Below are 13,792 nucleotides of genomic sequence, written 5' to 3' on the forward strand. Positions count from 1 at the left end.
GTTCCGGTCGTCGTGGTGATGCTGCGTGGGCGTATGAATAATGCTGGCGGTGCTGTCGAGGTGGAAGTGCTTCAGGAGGAGGCTGTGTTACTGGCTCCCGTGTCGCCGCCGGCTGTTCTTGTGGCGTTTGCTGACGGTGGGGCGGAGGGTGTGGCGTCAGGTTGGAGTTCCGTATTACACGAGGAAGACCGTTGTCTGTATTTCCTGAGAAGTTCCTGGTACTTCTGGCAGCCACGCCATGTGGCAGGATGGTCCTTTTCACAGTTAGCACATTTCGGCGGAGCCCCTCTGGGATGAGCACATGCTGAAGATCTGTGCTGCCCTCCACATCGAACGCAGCGAGCAGGCAAGCTGCAATAATTAGCTGTATGTTCGAATCGCTGGCAGTGGCGACACTGAACAGGTCCTTCTTGTCTATTGTAGGTTTCAATAACGACTTTAGTATATAGAAGGTATTTGATGTCGTAAATCTTGTAGTTTTCCTTTTGGGCTGGCAACGTGGCACAGTAAGCAGCTTGAGGTCGTAATTCCTTCGTGTTGTCGTATCGATTTTTAAACTGGTGGTCGTTGATGACAGGGAAATCCTTCTCTATCAGTGCGTCTTGCAGTTGTTCCTCCGTAACTTCGGCAGGTAGACGTTTGACAACCACTTTGAGGTCCTTGTCCTCTGCGGCCTGATGTGTAAAAAAGTGGATGTCATTCGACACAAAGAAATTGATGGCCCGCCGTTGATCTTCATAGGAGTCAAAGTGGTATTTGATCCTGTCTCGTTGGTAGATGGGCTTAAGACTGCCGTCAATATTCGCTTTCAGCGCCTTGTTGAGTTCCATGTAGTTCTTTGTATGGTAAATAGTAACGGGCGGGACTTTGCGTAGTGAGATCCGGCCACAGCCATCTGTCCCCTCTTTATCTGCTTCGAGATTGACGTCACTCGTCTGGTCCACACGTTCTGGAGCATCCGTAGTATCTCCCGTCGCAATAGCCGCATAACGGTTGGAAGTTTTCAGTTCTTCTGGACGTTGTCGCTTCTGAGAGTTGTTCTGCTTAGGAGAAGCGGTTTCTTTGGCGAACTAGTGTAAAATCGCCCTCTTCGTCGGTGGGCTGCGTGGTCCAAACTTCTTCAGAGGAGACTCCCTCCATTTCGTCGTCGTCTTCTGGTGGTGAAAATTGTTCGACGTCGTCTACTTGTTCTTAAGGCTGTGAAGTAGGAACTGTACTAGTGCGGTTGTCGTATACCTCCTGACTTTGCAGAATCGTGTGGTGTATTTCACGTCTTAGTTCCCGTTGTTGCCGATCGTTCTGTGTTAGCTGATGTCTCTCGTCATAGGGGTTTGACGTATGTTGTCCTCCGCTCTGCATTCGCATATCGCTAGTCGTGGTCCTGTCCTCATTATGTTGCCTTTCAGAATCCGTTGTCGTCGCAGGGGTCGTCGCCACTGCATCCGTCCTGTGGGGAGCGGCCGCCGGGACGGCCGGCGGGGCAGGCCCACCGACTGCCCAGCGGCCGGCCCCGGCGCGACCGAGCCGGCTGGCTCGGACGCGCGCGCTCCGTTGTCCGCGGTTATCGGCATCGCGCTCTCAACTCTTGCGTGGCTCAGTGGGCGTACACCATTGGGTCCACTGCATCCCGATCGAGCGCTTACGGCGTCTGATGAAAACTTGCAGTTCCGTCGCCAACTTTGATGCCGATAGAGTGGTATCGATATGTGATACCACATCATCAATACGAGACAGAAATGAGCAGTACTGCACGCAAACTTGAGGGCGAGGAGTATAGTGGGCATTACTTTTGTCAACTGCAAATACTGTGTGTGAATGGGACAGGTTATTCTGAAACAAGCTAGACAGCGGATACCTTCGATATTTGTACCGTCGTGCAGATATTTTCACTCCAATACAGACAGAATGATCAATGTGGATAAGAAATCGAATGAAATACAATTACTTTGTGATGTGCCACCAGAGGCTAAAGGTCACTTGCGCCGAACAGTCAGAAAGTATATTTCAAAAAAATGGTTCAAATGGCTCTGAGCACTATGGGACTTAACATCTATGGTCATCAGTCCCCTAGAACTTAGAACTACTTAAACCTAACTAACCTAAGGACAGCACACAACACCCAGCCATCACGAGGCAGAGAAAATCCCTGACCCCGCCGGGAATCGAACCCGGGAACCCGGGCGTGGGAAGCGAGAACGCTACCGCACGACCACGAGATGCGGGCAGTATACTTCAAGAACCTGCTAAAATTTGCCGTTGCAGTTGTGTTTCAACCTGTGGTGCTGATGTGGTTGTGATGTGTTCCAGGCTCGCCATGATCGACCCCAGCTCGTCTGAAGAGGAGAGCGAGGAGGAGCAGCAGGAGGAGCAGGCGGCGCAGCATGCGGACGCGCCCGCCTCCTCCCACGCTCATCCCCACACGCACGCCGCCTCACTTGAGGTGCCCGCAGCGCCCACCAGGTACACCTCCTGTCTGCCTCATACTCTCCTGCATTGTTACGTAACTTCGTCTCATACTCGTATATCGTTTCCGTGGAGCGAATGGACCTAAATCCCGATTTTAATACGACGATTAATTTTATGTCCACCTAACATGACTCAGTGGACCACCGCGGTGGGGGGTTCACTTAGAACATCGGATCGAGATAGTCTTGTCTGGTGATGTGCAGAGATGCTTGAATATTTAAGCATTATATTCATTTTTTAATTATGCAACTTTCATGTTCGTTATGAATTATGCTTGATACCACCTATCTAGGTTATCACTGTAATTTAACACTGTTAGTTACCATTTTTGGCACATAAACACAAGCGTCCGCAAGGGAGAGGGGGCAAGAGATGCACTTTGCCCATCCTGAATTCTGAGTCACACACGTCTGTGATGCTACTAATTCCCAGATTTAGCAAAGATGAGAGCAATGGGAAAAATTGGGATTTTAACAACCACTGCATTCGACACGATTGCATGACAACGTATCAAATTGAAGAGACGAGGACTGTATTGTTCAAAACTAAGTTATTAAGGTCAGTTCTACCGGTTAGTTTGAGGGTTGTTTTCGAAGATTTTTAACATTCATCTCTTTTAGTGCTGGCGGTGGGTTACATTGTACTGAAACAAACCCAAAAAAATGTGGCTTTCAAACAAAATGTTTCCCCTTCTATTATGAAAACCAGTATTAAGAAATAGAAGTCATTAAATTAACAAAATAAAACGTTGGTATAAAAGCCGAATAAGCATTTTCTGCAGTTTATTTCCTGTTCCTTCACTAAGAGGAGTATCAAACAGGTGCATTTGTTGCTGGAAATTTTTATCTGTATCTCATGTACATCTGATTTTTTTTCTATTTTAGAGTTTTAATTTTCAGTCTCAATATGATATTATTGACATACGACTAAATATATAAATATCGTAAATATTGTCGAGCTGTATTTAGTAACTGTTAGGATTTAATGACGTTAAAAGTATGTTCTTCGCCGATACTAATGAAATATGCTTATTTTAGGTATGAAAGTAGTCTTATATTCCAAATAATATTGAAGTGATAACTGTGAAACGTTTGAGATATAAAAAGTTTTGTGTACTTCCTGCTGGTTTAGCTCCGCAAGTCCAAGACGTTATGAATCTCTGTTTTATAAATCGTCAGTTTTATAATCTTGCACCCTCTTGGATAAATTTCTGGGGACGATCATGTGTATAACACGAGTAATAAACACTAGATTTGACATTTCTCACCAAATATCATGACCAAAGATCGTCTTTGTGTTGACAGCATATTTATTTTTCTTTTGTCTGGTGTCCTACGCACTAGTGTCTCTTGTAGACACTAGACACTGCTTTCCTGACGATGGCCCAGTAACCCGAAAACCGTTTCGAAATTTCATAAAAACCAAAACGCAGTTTTTTCTTAAATATAAAATTGTGTGCCAAAACTGACGGAATAATCCAAAGTATAGTAAATTTACTTTCAGAAATTAAATCAGATCTTCATATTCCTGCTTCGTTTCTCAGTTGCCCGGACACTCTTACAGAATAAATTTAATTTTATTCCTGTATTTCATTAAATAAGAAAAAACAATGTTCTCGTAACCAGATACACAATTATTGACCGGGTTTATGAATAGAAGATGATTTAGACGAAAATCTGCTGGTTACCCAAATAAACCTTTATCTTCGAAAATGAGAAAGGGTTGTGTGTACACACAAACCTGTCGCTCCTATTTCACAGCGAAGAATATGCTGCGTAGTAATGTCAGTGCCCCAAAACGCTTTCGTGACAATAGCATTGATCGCAACTACTGTATTTCCCGATTTATACCTGGATCTTCCGTGCTAGCCGGCCCCTGCGTGACTCTAGCTGACACACGAATGTTCAGAGCGTTCGAAGTTCTACCTCGGCAGCGAACCGCACGAGTATCAGCCCGCCCTTTCGTCTCAGCATGAATATTACATACTGTACTGTCAAGTTGAGTTCTTACTCCAGTGAATCTTTTAGAGTCTACAATATTAATTCTTCCAGTAACTAATCAGAAACCTTACAATGTACAGGGTGTCTACAGCGAAATTCCCTAATTCGAATGTGTTCCATACACAAAACAAAATGAAGAAGCTTTATTTTTTGCCCAAAAAATAATTTGTATGTGAAGATAAGTTTTGAAAAAAAACCATTACAATAACATTTCAAAACACTTCCACGTGAGCCCCTACGGTGACACGAAGAATGTCGAGTCTGTTTTCAATTTCCATCCAGGTCCACTGCAACATGTCCGAAAGAATGATGTCAATGACTTCCACAATCCGAGTACGAAGGTCATGAATGCCGTGCACTGCCGTGGCGAACAATAAAAAATCCCACGGTGTGATGTCAGAAGAACGTGGAGGCCAATTCATGGGTTCCCCTCGCCAAATCCGGCGTCCTGGAAATGCTGCTTTTAGAGGTTTCCGAACACCCAGCGACCAGTGAGGTGGAGTACCATCTTTCTGAAACCAAAGGTGTGGGGTGCAAGTCTTCAGCCTGGGGAAAGACAATAATCTCCAGCACGTCTAGGTACGTCGTTCCTGCCACAGTTGTTCCAGCAAAGAAGAATGGTTTAGTTATCTTGTCATGAGGCCACACCAAACGTTCACTTTCGAGCAGTCTTGTACCTTTTCACTGACACACTGTGGATTCTGCCACCCCCAAATTCGAACATTATGCTTGTTCACAGTTCGAGAGACATGGAATGTGGCCTCGTCAGAAAACATTACACTTCACAGGAACGCAGGATTCCGGTCTATTCGGTTAAGCATTTCAAGTGCAAATTCGTATCGTCGGCTTCGAGGGCTGCAGTATCTGCACCATGTATGAATACAGACGCAGCCGCGTTCTGACGACTTTATAGACAGTTGCGTGAGGGATCTGAAGTTCTCGTGAAGCTTGACGAACTGATTTTCGTGGACTTCGTTGGAATGTTTGGCGGGTATTCTCAACTTGTTCTTCAGAGACCCGCCGACTTCCTCCATGCCCCTATGCAATGGTGCCAGTTTCTAGAAACCGACTGTGCCATGCTTTTATGCACTTGGCGTCGGGTGATGCTTTCCTGTGAACACCACGAAACTGCCTTTGCACCATAACAATGGATTTAAACTCTGCATACGAAAGCACAGTTTGTGCCTTCTCCTAAACTGACACCACTTCCGCTTCTACGGACAAAAATTCTGAACCAGATGTTAAAAAAATTTAGGTAGCAACTATAAGTCCTTCTGCAACCAACGTACAAGTCAGATATGAAACAAAGGAATTTCGGTGTAGACACCCTATATTTCACCACACTGCACTATTCGTTAGCTTGCGTGTTAGTTGCGTAGGATTTGCGTCGCCAAAGCAATCTTTAAATAAAGTAAATGGTACTTTTCAAATCATGACACAACTTAATGAAGTTTAGAAAGCTGCAGATTTAAATCTGACAATATTTGCTGTCTATTCTTCATATGGCAGTTTAGTTACTCGGACGTAAGGAAGATTAGGCCTATCGCAAAAACTCTAAATACTCAATAATATCATGCCATCGCGAAAGGTGTTCTTAAACCTCAGCTGCACCTCTGTATCTTTTTCCCACAAGCGGAAAGGAGACGAACGGTTTATGACGTGACACCTACTTCTCCTAGGTTTGAAAGGTCACGAAGTAAAGTGTTATATAGGTTCATACGGGATCTCCAACCAGAATACGTTTGCAGCCCAGTTAGATGCAATGCAGATCCCCTGTTCGTGACAGGGGAAATATTCTTCTTTTCGGGCTACATAAATAAGGTTTTGTTCTATAATGCAGAAGTGTTAGCTTCTTTAGCAGACTTAATAGCACAGTAGTTGCCAGTCAGAAATCTCGGCCAGAGTAAAAGCCTTGTGTGTAACTGAAACGAATGAAATGCGGCTTGTCAATTTTTCGATCTATGTTGGCGACATCTGTAGGAGGAAATATTGCGCGAAAATGATCCTGACAGTAGCCTAGACCTATATCAAGAACAAACGAAAACTTCCCTTCAGTTATAATTAGCTGTTATTATGGAAAGATGCACACATAGAAACTGAAAATGAAAATATTCGCTGCGAATATATTGATAAATGATCATGGATGTTGATGCTAAAACCGAGCACTGATAAGACACTGGACTCAGATGCTGCAGTTCAAATTCCCATTAGCGTACACAGAGTGAGGTTTTCTGTGGTTTCGCTAATTAGGTTGTAGTGGTCTAAGTTTTAATGCCATCACTTGAGCGCGGCATTAGCATATGCAATAAAATGATTAGGAGCCCCAGCGGCAAGAATTAAAGGAGATTAGTCATTCATATTTATTTGTAGAAACAAAATTCTGTTGGACCACGGTTATTGAAATGAATTTATAAATTATATTTGTTGAGTTGCCCATTATCAATTACAAAAGTCTCACGGTCGTTGCCAGGGTGTTTATCTTGTGGTTGTTATGAGACAAACGGAACTAACAGGCAGACTACGGTGAAAGCGAGAACTGTAGTGCATTTTTACCGGGCTGTGGCTGTCCTGTTGTCGGCGAAGCTAAAGGCGAACTGGGTTAGGTTAGCGGTGTCTCATAGCAGAGTGAAGGGAGCGGGCGGAAGTGACCAGAAGGCTGGCTGCGTCCCGATAACGGCATGAGGTCGGCGAGGAGTCGTGTACTCAGGTTGCTACCAGCGCTGGATGTTCGGCTCAGACGCCCAACGGAAAGTATCACTGTTGCCTTCTCGATCACAAATGTGCTTCCAAGGCGATTTCTCGGAGTCCTCCTGAACTATGTCACTTCACTTGACCATACATACATGCGATTGGTTGTCTCATATCACTCTTGTAGCCTGTCACTTTATTGTTAAACTTTTTTGTGTCACCCACAATTCCAAAATTATCACAAGATGGGAGGACTATACGCAGACCATATTGTGGGTAGAAGTCCTTCACTTGGCAAGCTTCATGTCGCCATTTAAGAATAGATATCCCGTGTCCCTTCCATTTGTCGCCTCCACCACCTCCTCTAAAATCTACTTCCACTTCAGTACGGTCTTTGCCACACTTCCCTTCGGCAAGAGAGCACACGCAAACACTAAATGCTTTCTTACAACAAGCATTCTTCCCTTTTAAAATGGGACATCACCCATTTCACATTAGCGGCTGATGTCATATGGCAGCGCCCAACGATTTACCCCACCCCTTGATCTGATACCGAGTCCTTTCTACTCAACAGCACGGAAAAAACATGTCGGCGTGCGTGGATGTCCCGGAGGCCGGGGCGGTGGGCGGGGGGTTCCTTTGCCTGTCTGTCTCCCACGTAAAACCGGGATTGGGTATGTTAAAAGATTGGTGCGAATACTGGGATTGTTCCTTTGGAAGGGCATAGCCGATTTCCTTCGTCATCCTTCCCCAATCTGAGCTTGTCTTTCGTGTTTTTCTAGGTTGTGAACTATTTAAACTTATTTAACACAGTTGTAAGCAACACAAAAACTGTTGATTCAGCAAGAACGACTGTTTCAAGCACAGGACCGGAAGCACCGACTGTAATTGTTAAGTCCGTAGAAACAACATCAGGAAACGGTGCAGTTTCTCATCGGTCTGCATCTAACATTGATGAGAGCATGGACGGATGAGATATGTACCTGCGAAGACTTGATCATCACTTTTCGGTATTGTGAGGCCGCAGTGCCTTATCGTTTATTTCGGGTCTGTCATCTGTTAATGGCTAATTTGCTTTTAAGCGACCTGTTGTAACTGTCAGTGTGGAATACAATCTCGAAAGCGTCATTCTAAATTGTATAAAAAGAGGATTGCTGATTTCAAATAGATGACCTGCTGATGCTTGAACACAATAATCCCAAATGTTTACAATAGTAAGACGATCTATTACTCTCAGAAGTTGTGATTCGTCTCGACCCTACGTCAACAACTACATGATTATACTGCAACTGACTCTTAACTGTTTACCAGAGTATTCACAGAACCACTTTCAGACTATTTATGTACCGTTCCACTCTCGAAGAGCACATAGGAAAAACTAACATCTAAATCTCCCTGTGCGAGCTCTGATTTATCTTTTTTCTATTACGATGTTCAGTGCATATGCACGTTGGCATCAACAAAATAATTTGGCATTGGGAGAAGAAAGTTGTTAACTAAAATTTGCTGAAAACATCTGGCTTAACGTTAAAGTCTTTATTTTAATGATTGTCATCCCAACTCGTTGATACTTTCCGTGACACTTTCTCCTCTATTCCTCAATGTGACAATGCTCTTGACAATGCTCCTGTCACTCTCTTTGGTAGATTTATTGCAGTGCTCTGCTAGTAAAAAAAAGTTGTTTTTACCTTTTCCATAACATTTTCTATGTGATGGTTGCAAGTCAAGTTGTTTGTAATTGTAATCCCTAGGTAAATTTAAAACTTTTAGATTGGTGTGATTTATCGCTGAGCCGAAATTTTTAGTGCTCCTATGGACAGTAAAGTTCCGTCATCTGCATTAAATTGGACAATTTAAATTTTAAAAGAAGCATTACCGATACATCAGCCATATGTGGTATGAGTAACCATACAACGTAGCATGCTGATCGAAATGCAAATTCAAGTCGTGAGTTTTACATTGGCCCCACACCAAAGCGGAATTTGCCACGGCTGCACTAGAACTATAAAAGTTGTGCGAGTAACATCGAAACATCCCCTGAATTACGTCGTAATATGATGTCGTCTGAACTTCAACCACAAGATACACTACTGGCCATTAAAATTGCTACACCACGAAGATGACGTGCTACAGACGAGAAATTTAACCGACAGGAAGAATATGCTGTGATATGCAAATGATTAGCTTTTCAGAGCATTCACACAAGGTTAGCGCCGGTGCCGACACCTACAACGTGCTGACATGAGGAAAGTTTCCAACCGATTTCTCATACACAAACAGCAGTTTACCGGCGTTGCCTGGTGAAACGTGGTTGTGATGCCTCGTGTACGGAGGAGAAATGCGTACCATCACGTTTCCGACTTTGATAAAGGTCGGTTTGTAACCTATCGCGATTGCGGTTTATCGTATTGCGACGTTGCTGCTCGCGTTGGTCGAGATCCAATGACTGTTAGGAGAATATGGAATCGGTGGGTTCAGGAGGGTAATACGGAACGCCGTGCTGGATCCCAACGGCCTCGCATCACTAGCTGTCGAGATGACAGGCATCTTACCCGCATGGCTGTAACGGGTCGTGGAGCCACATCTCGATCCCTGAGTCAACAGATGGGGACGTTCGCAAGACAACCATATGCGAAACCCTACATTTCGGCAGGATAATTCACGACCGCATGTTGTATGTCCTATACGGACCTTTCTGGATACAGAAAATGTTCGACTGGTGCCCTGGCCAGCACATTCGCCCGATCTCTCACCAACTGAAAACGTCTGGTCAATGGTGGCCGAGCAACTGGCTCGTAACAATACGCCAGTCGCTACGCTTGATGAAATGTGGTATCGTATTGAGGCTGCATGGGCAGCTGTACCTGTACACGCCATCCAAGCTCTGTTTGACTCAATGCCCAGGTGTATCAAGGCCGTTATTACGGCCAGAGATGGTTGTTCTGGGCACTGATTTCTCAGGAACTATGCACATAAATTGCGTGAAAATGTAATCACATGTCAGTTCTAGTATAATATATTTGTCCAATTAATACCCGTTCATCATCTGCATTTCTTCTTTGTGTAGCAATTTTAATGGCCAGTAGTGTAATAACTATTTCGTGTGGCACTACGCCCTGAAGCAACTCTTCATTTGACGCCACTTCCGTGACTTGCGTGTTGCTAACACACCTAAGGAAGTGTAAAGTTCAGGACGTGACCTCTATGGTGTCGGTTGAATCAGCTGTTGACAATTCAGAATTAGTGCTGTTTCCCCACCTGGACGAGGACTGCAGAAGTAGTGGGTTACTATAGTGGCCCTTCAGCGAAGCAGCCCTGGTTAAGAAAGTTCTTTATTCATGACAGGTACAATGATGGAATATAGCTGGAGGAAAAGTTGTTGTCCTCTTTGACGTACCAAGCAAAACTCGCGCGGTGTGCCGGCGTTACTTCCCTGCCCTCCAGGGAAATGTATGTGCCGATGGCGGGAGCTGCTGGCGGCTGCTGCAGATGTCAGTGCGGCTCGGTGACGTGACGCAAGGCGCCGCCCAGTCGGCACGAGTGACAGAGGCAGCCAATCGCTGCTCGGCTGCTTTGTGGCCGTAGATAACAACACACTGGGATAGATCTTGTTCAAAACGGAGTGCCCCGGATGACCTAAGACGATGGCGTGGGCCCGCTCTGGGTACTGGAGAGCTATGGAGTCACTGGACAGCTGGCTGGCGCAGGCTCGAACCAACGGCTCATCAGGAAAGTGACCGTCAGCATAAGGTTGTCACCCTGGTGACGCAGCGGTGTGAAGGCAACAGCTTGACAGCATCCAGACTGTAGCCTAAGCGGAAACCTGCAGTTAATGGCGGCAAAGTCCACGGATGGCGGCTGGTGGCTCTTTTTCCAACTGTAAGTGGCTGAAATCTCGTAGTCATCAGCTGACATACACTGTGTCACTCAATTTACCGTACACTCTGAGATACTGCTGCTTATACTGAACATCTGAGAATGAAGGACTGAATTAAGTGCAACACCAAGGCGACAGAAGTCATGGGATAGAGATACCCACATGCACAGGTGGACGTAGTATGGCGTACACAACGTATAAAAGGGCAATGCGTTGGCGGAGCTGTCAGTTGTATTCAGGTAATTCATGTGAAAAGGTTTTCGGCGTGATTATGGAACCAAGGCTGGAATTAACAGCCCTCGAACGCGGAATAGTAGTTGGAGCAATATGCACGGGCATTTCGGAAATCGTTAGGGAATTCAATAATCCGGTATCCAGTGTCAATAGTGTCCCGAGAATACTGGGTTTCAGAAATTACCTCTCATCATGGACAACGCAGTCGCCGACGAGCTTCATTTAACGATCGAGAGCAGTGGCCGTTTGGTACAGTTGTCAGTGCTGGCAGACAAGCAACGCTGCGTGAAACAACCGCATAAATCAAAGTTGGACGTATGACGAACGTATTCCTCAAGACAGCGCGGCAAAATTTGGCGTTAATGGGCTATGTAAGCAGACGACAGACGCGAGTGCCTTTGCTAACAGCACGACATTGCCTGTAGCACCTCTCCTGGTCTCGCGACTGTATCGGTTGAACCTTAGACGACTAAAAAACATTGGCCTGGTCAGATGAGTCTCGATTTCAGTTAAGACCTGATGGTATTGTTCGACTGTGGCGCAGACCCCACAAAGCCATGGACCCAACTTGTCAACAAGGCACTGTGCGAGCTGTTGGTGCCTCCACAATGGTGTGGGCTGTGTTTATATTGAATGGACTCGGTCTCCTCGTCCAGCTGAACCAACTGAGACCATTGGCAGCCATTCGTGGACTTCATGTTCCCAAACAACGATAGAGTTTTGGTGGATGACAAAGCAGCATGTCACCATGTCACAGTTGCTCGCAATTGATTTATAGAACATTCTGGACAAGTAAAGGAATGATTTGGCCATCCGGATCGCGCAACATGAATCCCATCGAATATTTATGGTACATAATCGAGAGGTGAGTTCATGCAAAAAATCCTACACCGTCTATACGTCTTCCGCAATTATGGAGACTGTAGAGATAACATGGATCAATGTTTCTGTAGGGGACTACCTACGACTTGTTGAGTCTACGCCACATCGAGTTGATGCACTACTCAGGGCAAAATGTGGGCCGACACGATTTTAGGAGGCTCAAATGGCGCTGAGCACTATGGGACTTAACATCTGAGGTCATCAGTCCCCTAGAACTTAGAACTACTTAAACCTAACTAACCTAAGGACACCACAAACATCAATGCCCGAGGCAGGATTCGAACGCGCGACCGTAGCGGTCGCGTGGTTCCAGACTGAAGCGCCTAGAACCGCTCGGCCGCACCGGCCGGCTTTTAGGAGGTATCCAATGACTTTTGTCACCTCATTGTATGTGAGCCGGCTGGTTAGCGTTTCTCCAATGGCAGCACTCCCACCCCAGATAGCGTGACAGCTAGAGAGGGCCGGCGTTGGCATTGGGCAGCAATGACATCACTTGCTCCGATTTTCTTGTCTACTCAGCTCTTCCAGAAGCCCTGCTGGAGCTGTAAGATGTGACAGCTTTGACTTTCAGGGATGCTGGTTAGCGTATTCTGCAGTGTCACATTAATGAATGAGAGTTCTTCTGTCGTAAATACATTCTATTGTCAGCAGCACCCAGTCTTCAGTCTGGCGCTTCTCCCACTACGTCGCTGCTCTGATTGGCGCAGAAACGATTCCTCGCCCCAGAGAATCTGTGGCGCAAAAGAAGAAAGGAATATTATGGTTTTACGTTCCGTCGACAACGAGGCCATTCTAGGGACTGTGTTCAAGCTCGGATCACGAGAGGTTGGGAAAGGATATCGGTCGCACCCTCGTCAAAGGAACAATCCCGGCATTTTCTTGTAACGCTTTGGGGAAATTAAGGAAAACAAAATCTGGGTGGCCGGATGGGGATTAGAACTGTCGTCTTCTTAGAATTCCTACCGTGGAAAGGATATCTGTAGTTTAAAGTGGAATGTAAACCAAGTGAACAAGAAGATGAAAGACTATCATTCCGTTACTCTGATCAACAGCATTTTTGTGACATCGAATGTGATTGATTTTTCTTCGCATGCTTGTGTTGTAATGCAAAACGTAATTAGTTTGGCTAGAACTTAAGTTATTATGCTGTGAGTTAATTTTATTACTGTCCGTCCCAATAGCTGAGTGGTCAGTGCGGCGGTCTGTCACGCCAAGGGTCCCGGGTTCGATTCCCGGCTGGGTCGGAGATTTTCTCCACTCAGGGACTGGGTGTTGTGTTGTCCTCATTATCATTTCATCATCATCAGCGGAAGACATCCCTAGACGCTCATGCGGTGGACCTCTCTGACGAGGCTTCCAGCATGACAAGACCTGCCGCAAGGCAGAACACAATTAAAAAAAAATTGTTACTCTGCACATGTAACTGGGCAAATCAACGAATTGTGTACAAGGAATTATCATATATGACACTTATTATGAAAATCTATGTACAGCGCTTAATGTGGCATTATCAAGTAACTAAGGGAGAGTATAAGATACGTAATTATTATAAATTAATCCACGGGTATACTGTCGGTTGTTGTGTGCGAAGAACGCAATATTTCGGCGATCGGCCCTGTCGCCGTCACCAGCGCACCTGGCAATG

At 45.4% G+C, this 13,792-nt stretch overlaps 1 protein-coding gene across 1 annotated transcript in view; it reads left to right on the forward strand.

Annotated features, from left to right (window-relative positions):
* Window positions 1-13,792, forward strand: part of LOC126183408 (calcium-dependent secretion activator-like) — a 1,473,721-nt gene that overhangs the window by 213,014 nt on the left and 1,246,915 nt on the right. Inside the window, exon 2 of the mRNA XM_049925356.1 lies at window positions 2,308-2,460. Coding sequence (XP_049781313.1) covers window positions 2,315-2,460 — 146 coding nt within the window. The 5' untranslated portion in view covers window positions 2,308-2,314. The remainder of the gene's footprint in view (window positions 1-2,307; window positions 2,461-13,792) is intronic.

This window comes from Schistocerca cancellata, chromosome 4 (assembly GCF_023864275.1).
Source record: "Schistocerca cancellata isolate TAMUIC-IGC-003103 chromosome 4, iqSchCanc2.1, whole genome shotgun sequence".
Lineage (NCBI taxonomy): Eukaryota > Metazoa > Arthropoda > Insecta > Orthoptera > Acrididae > Schistocerca > Schistocerca cancellata.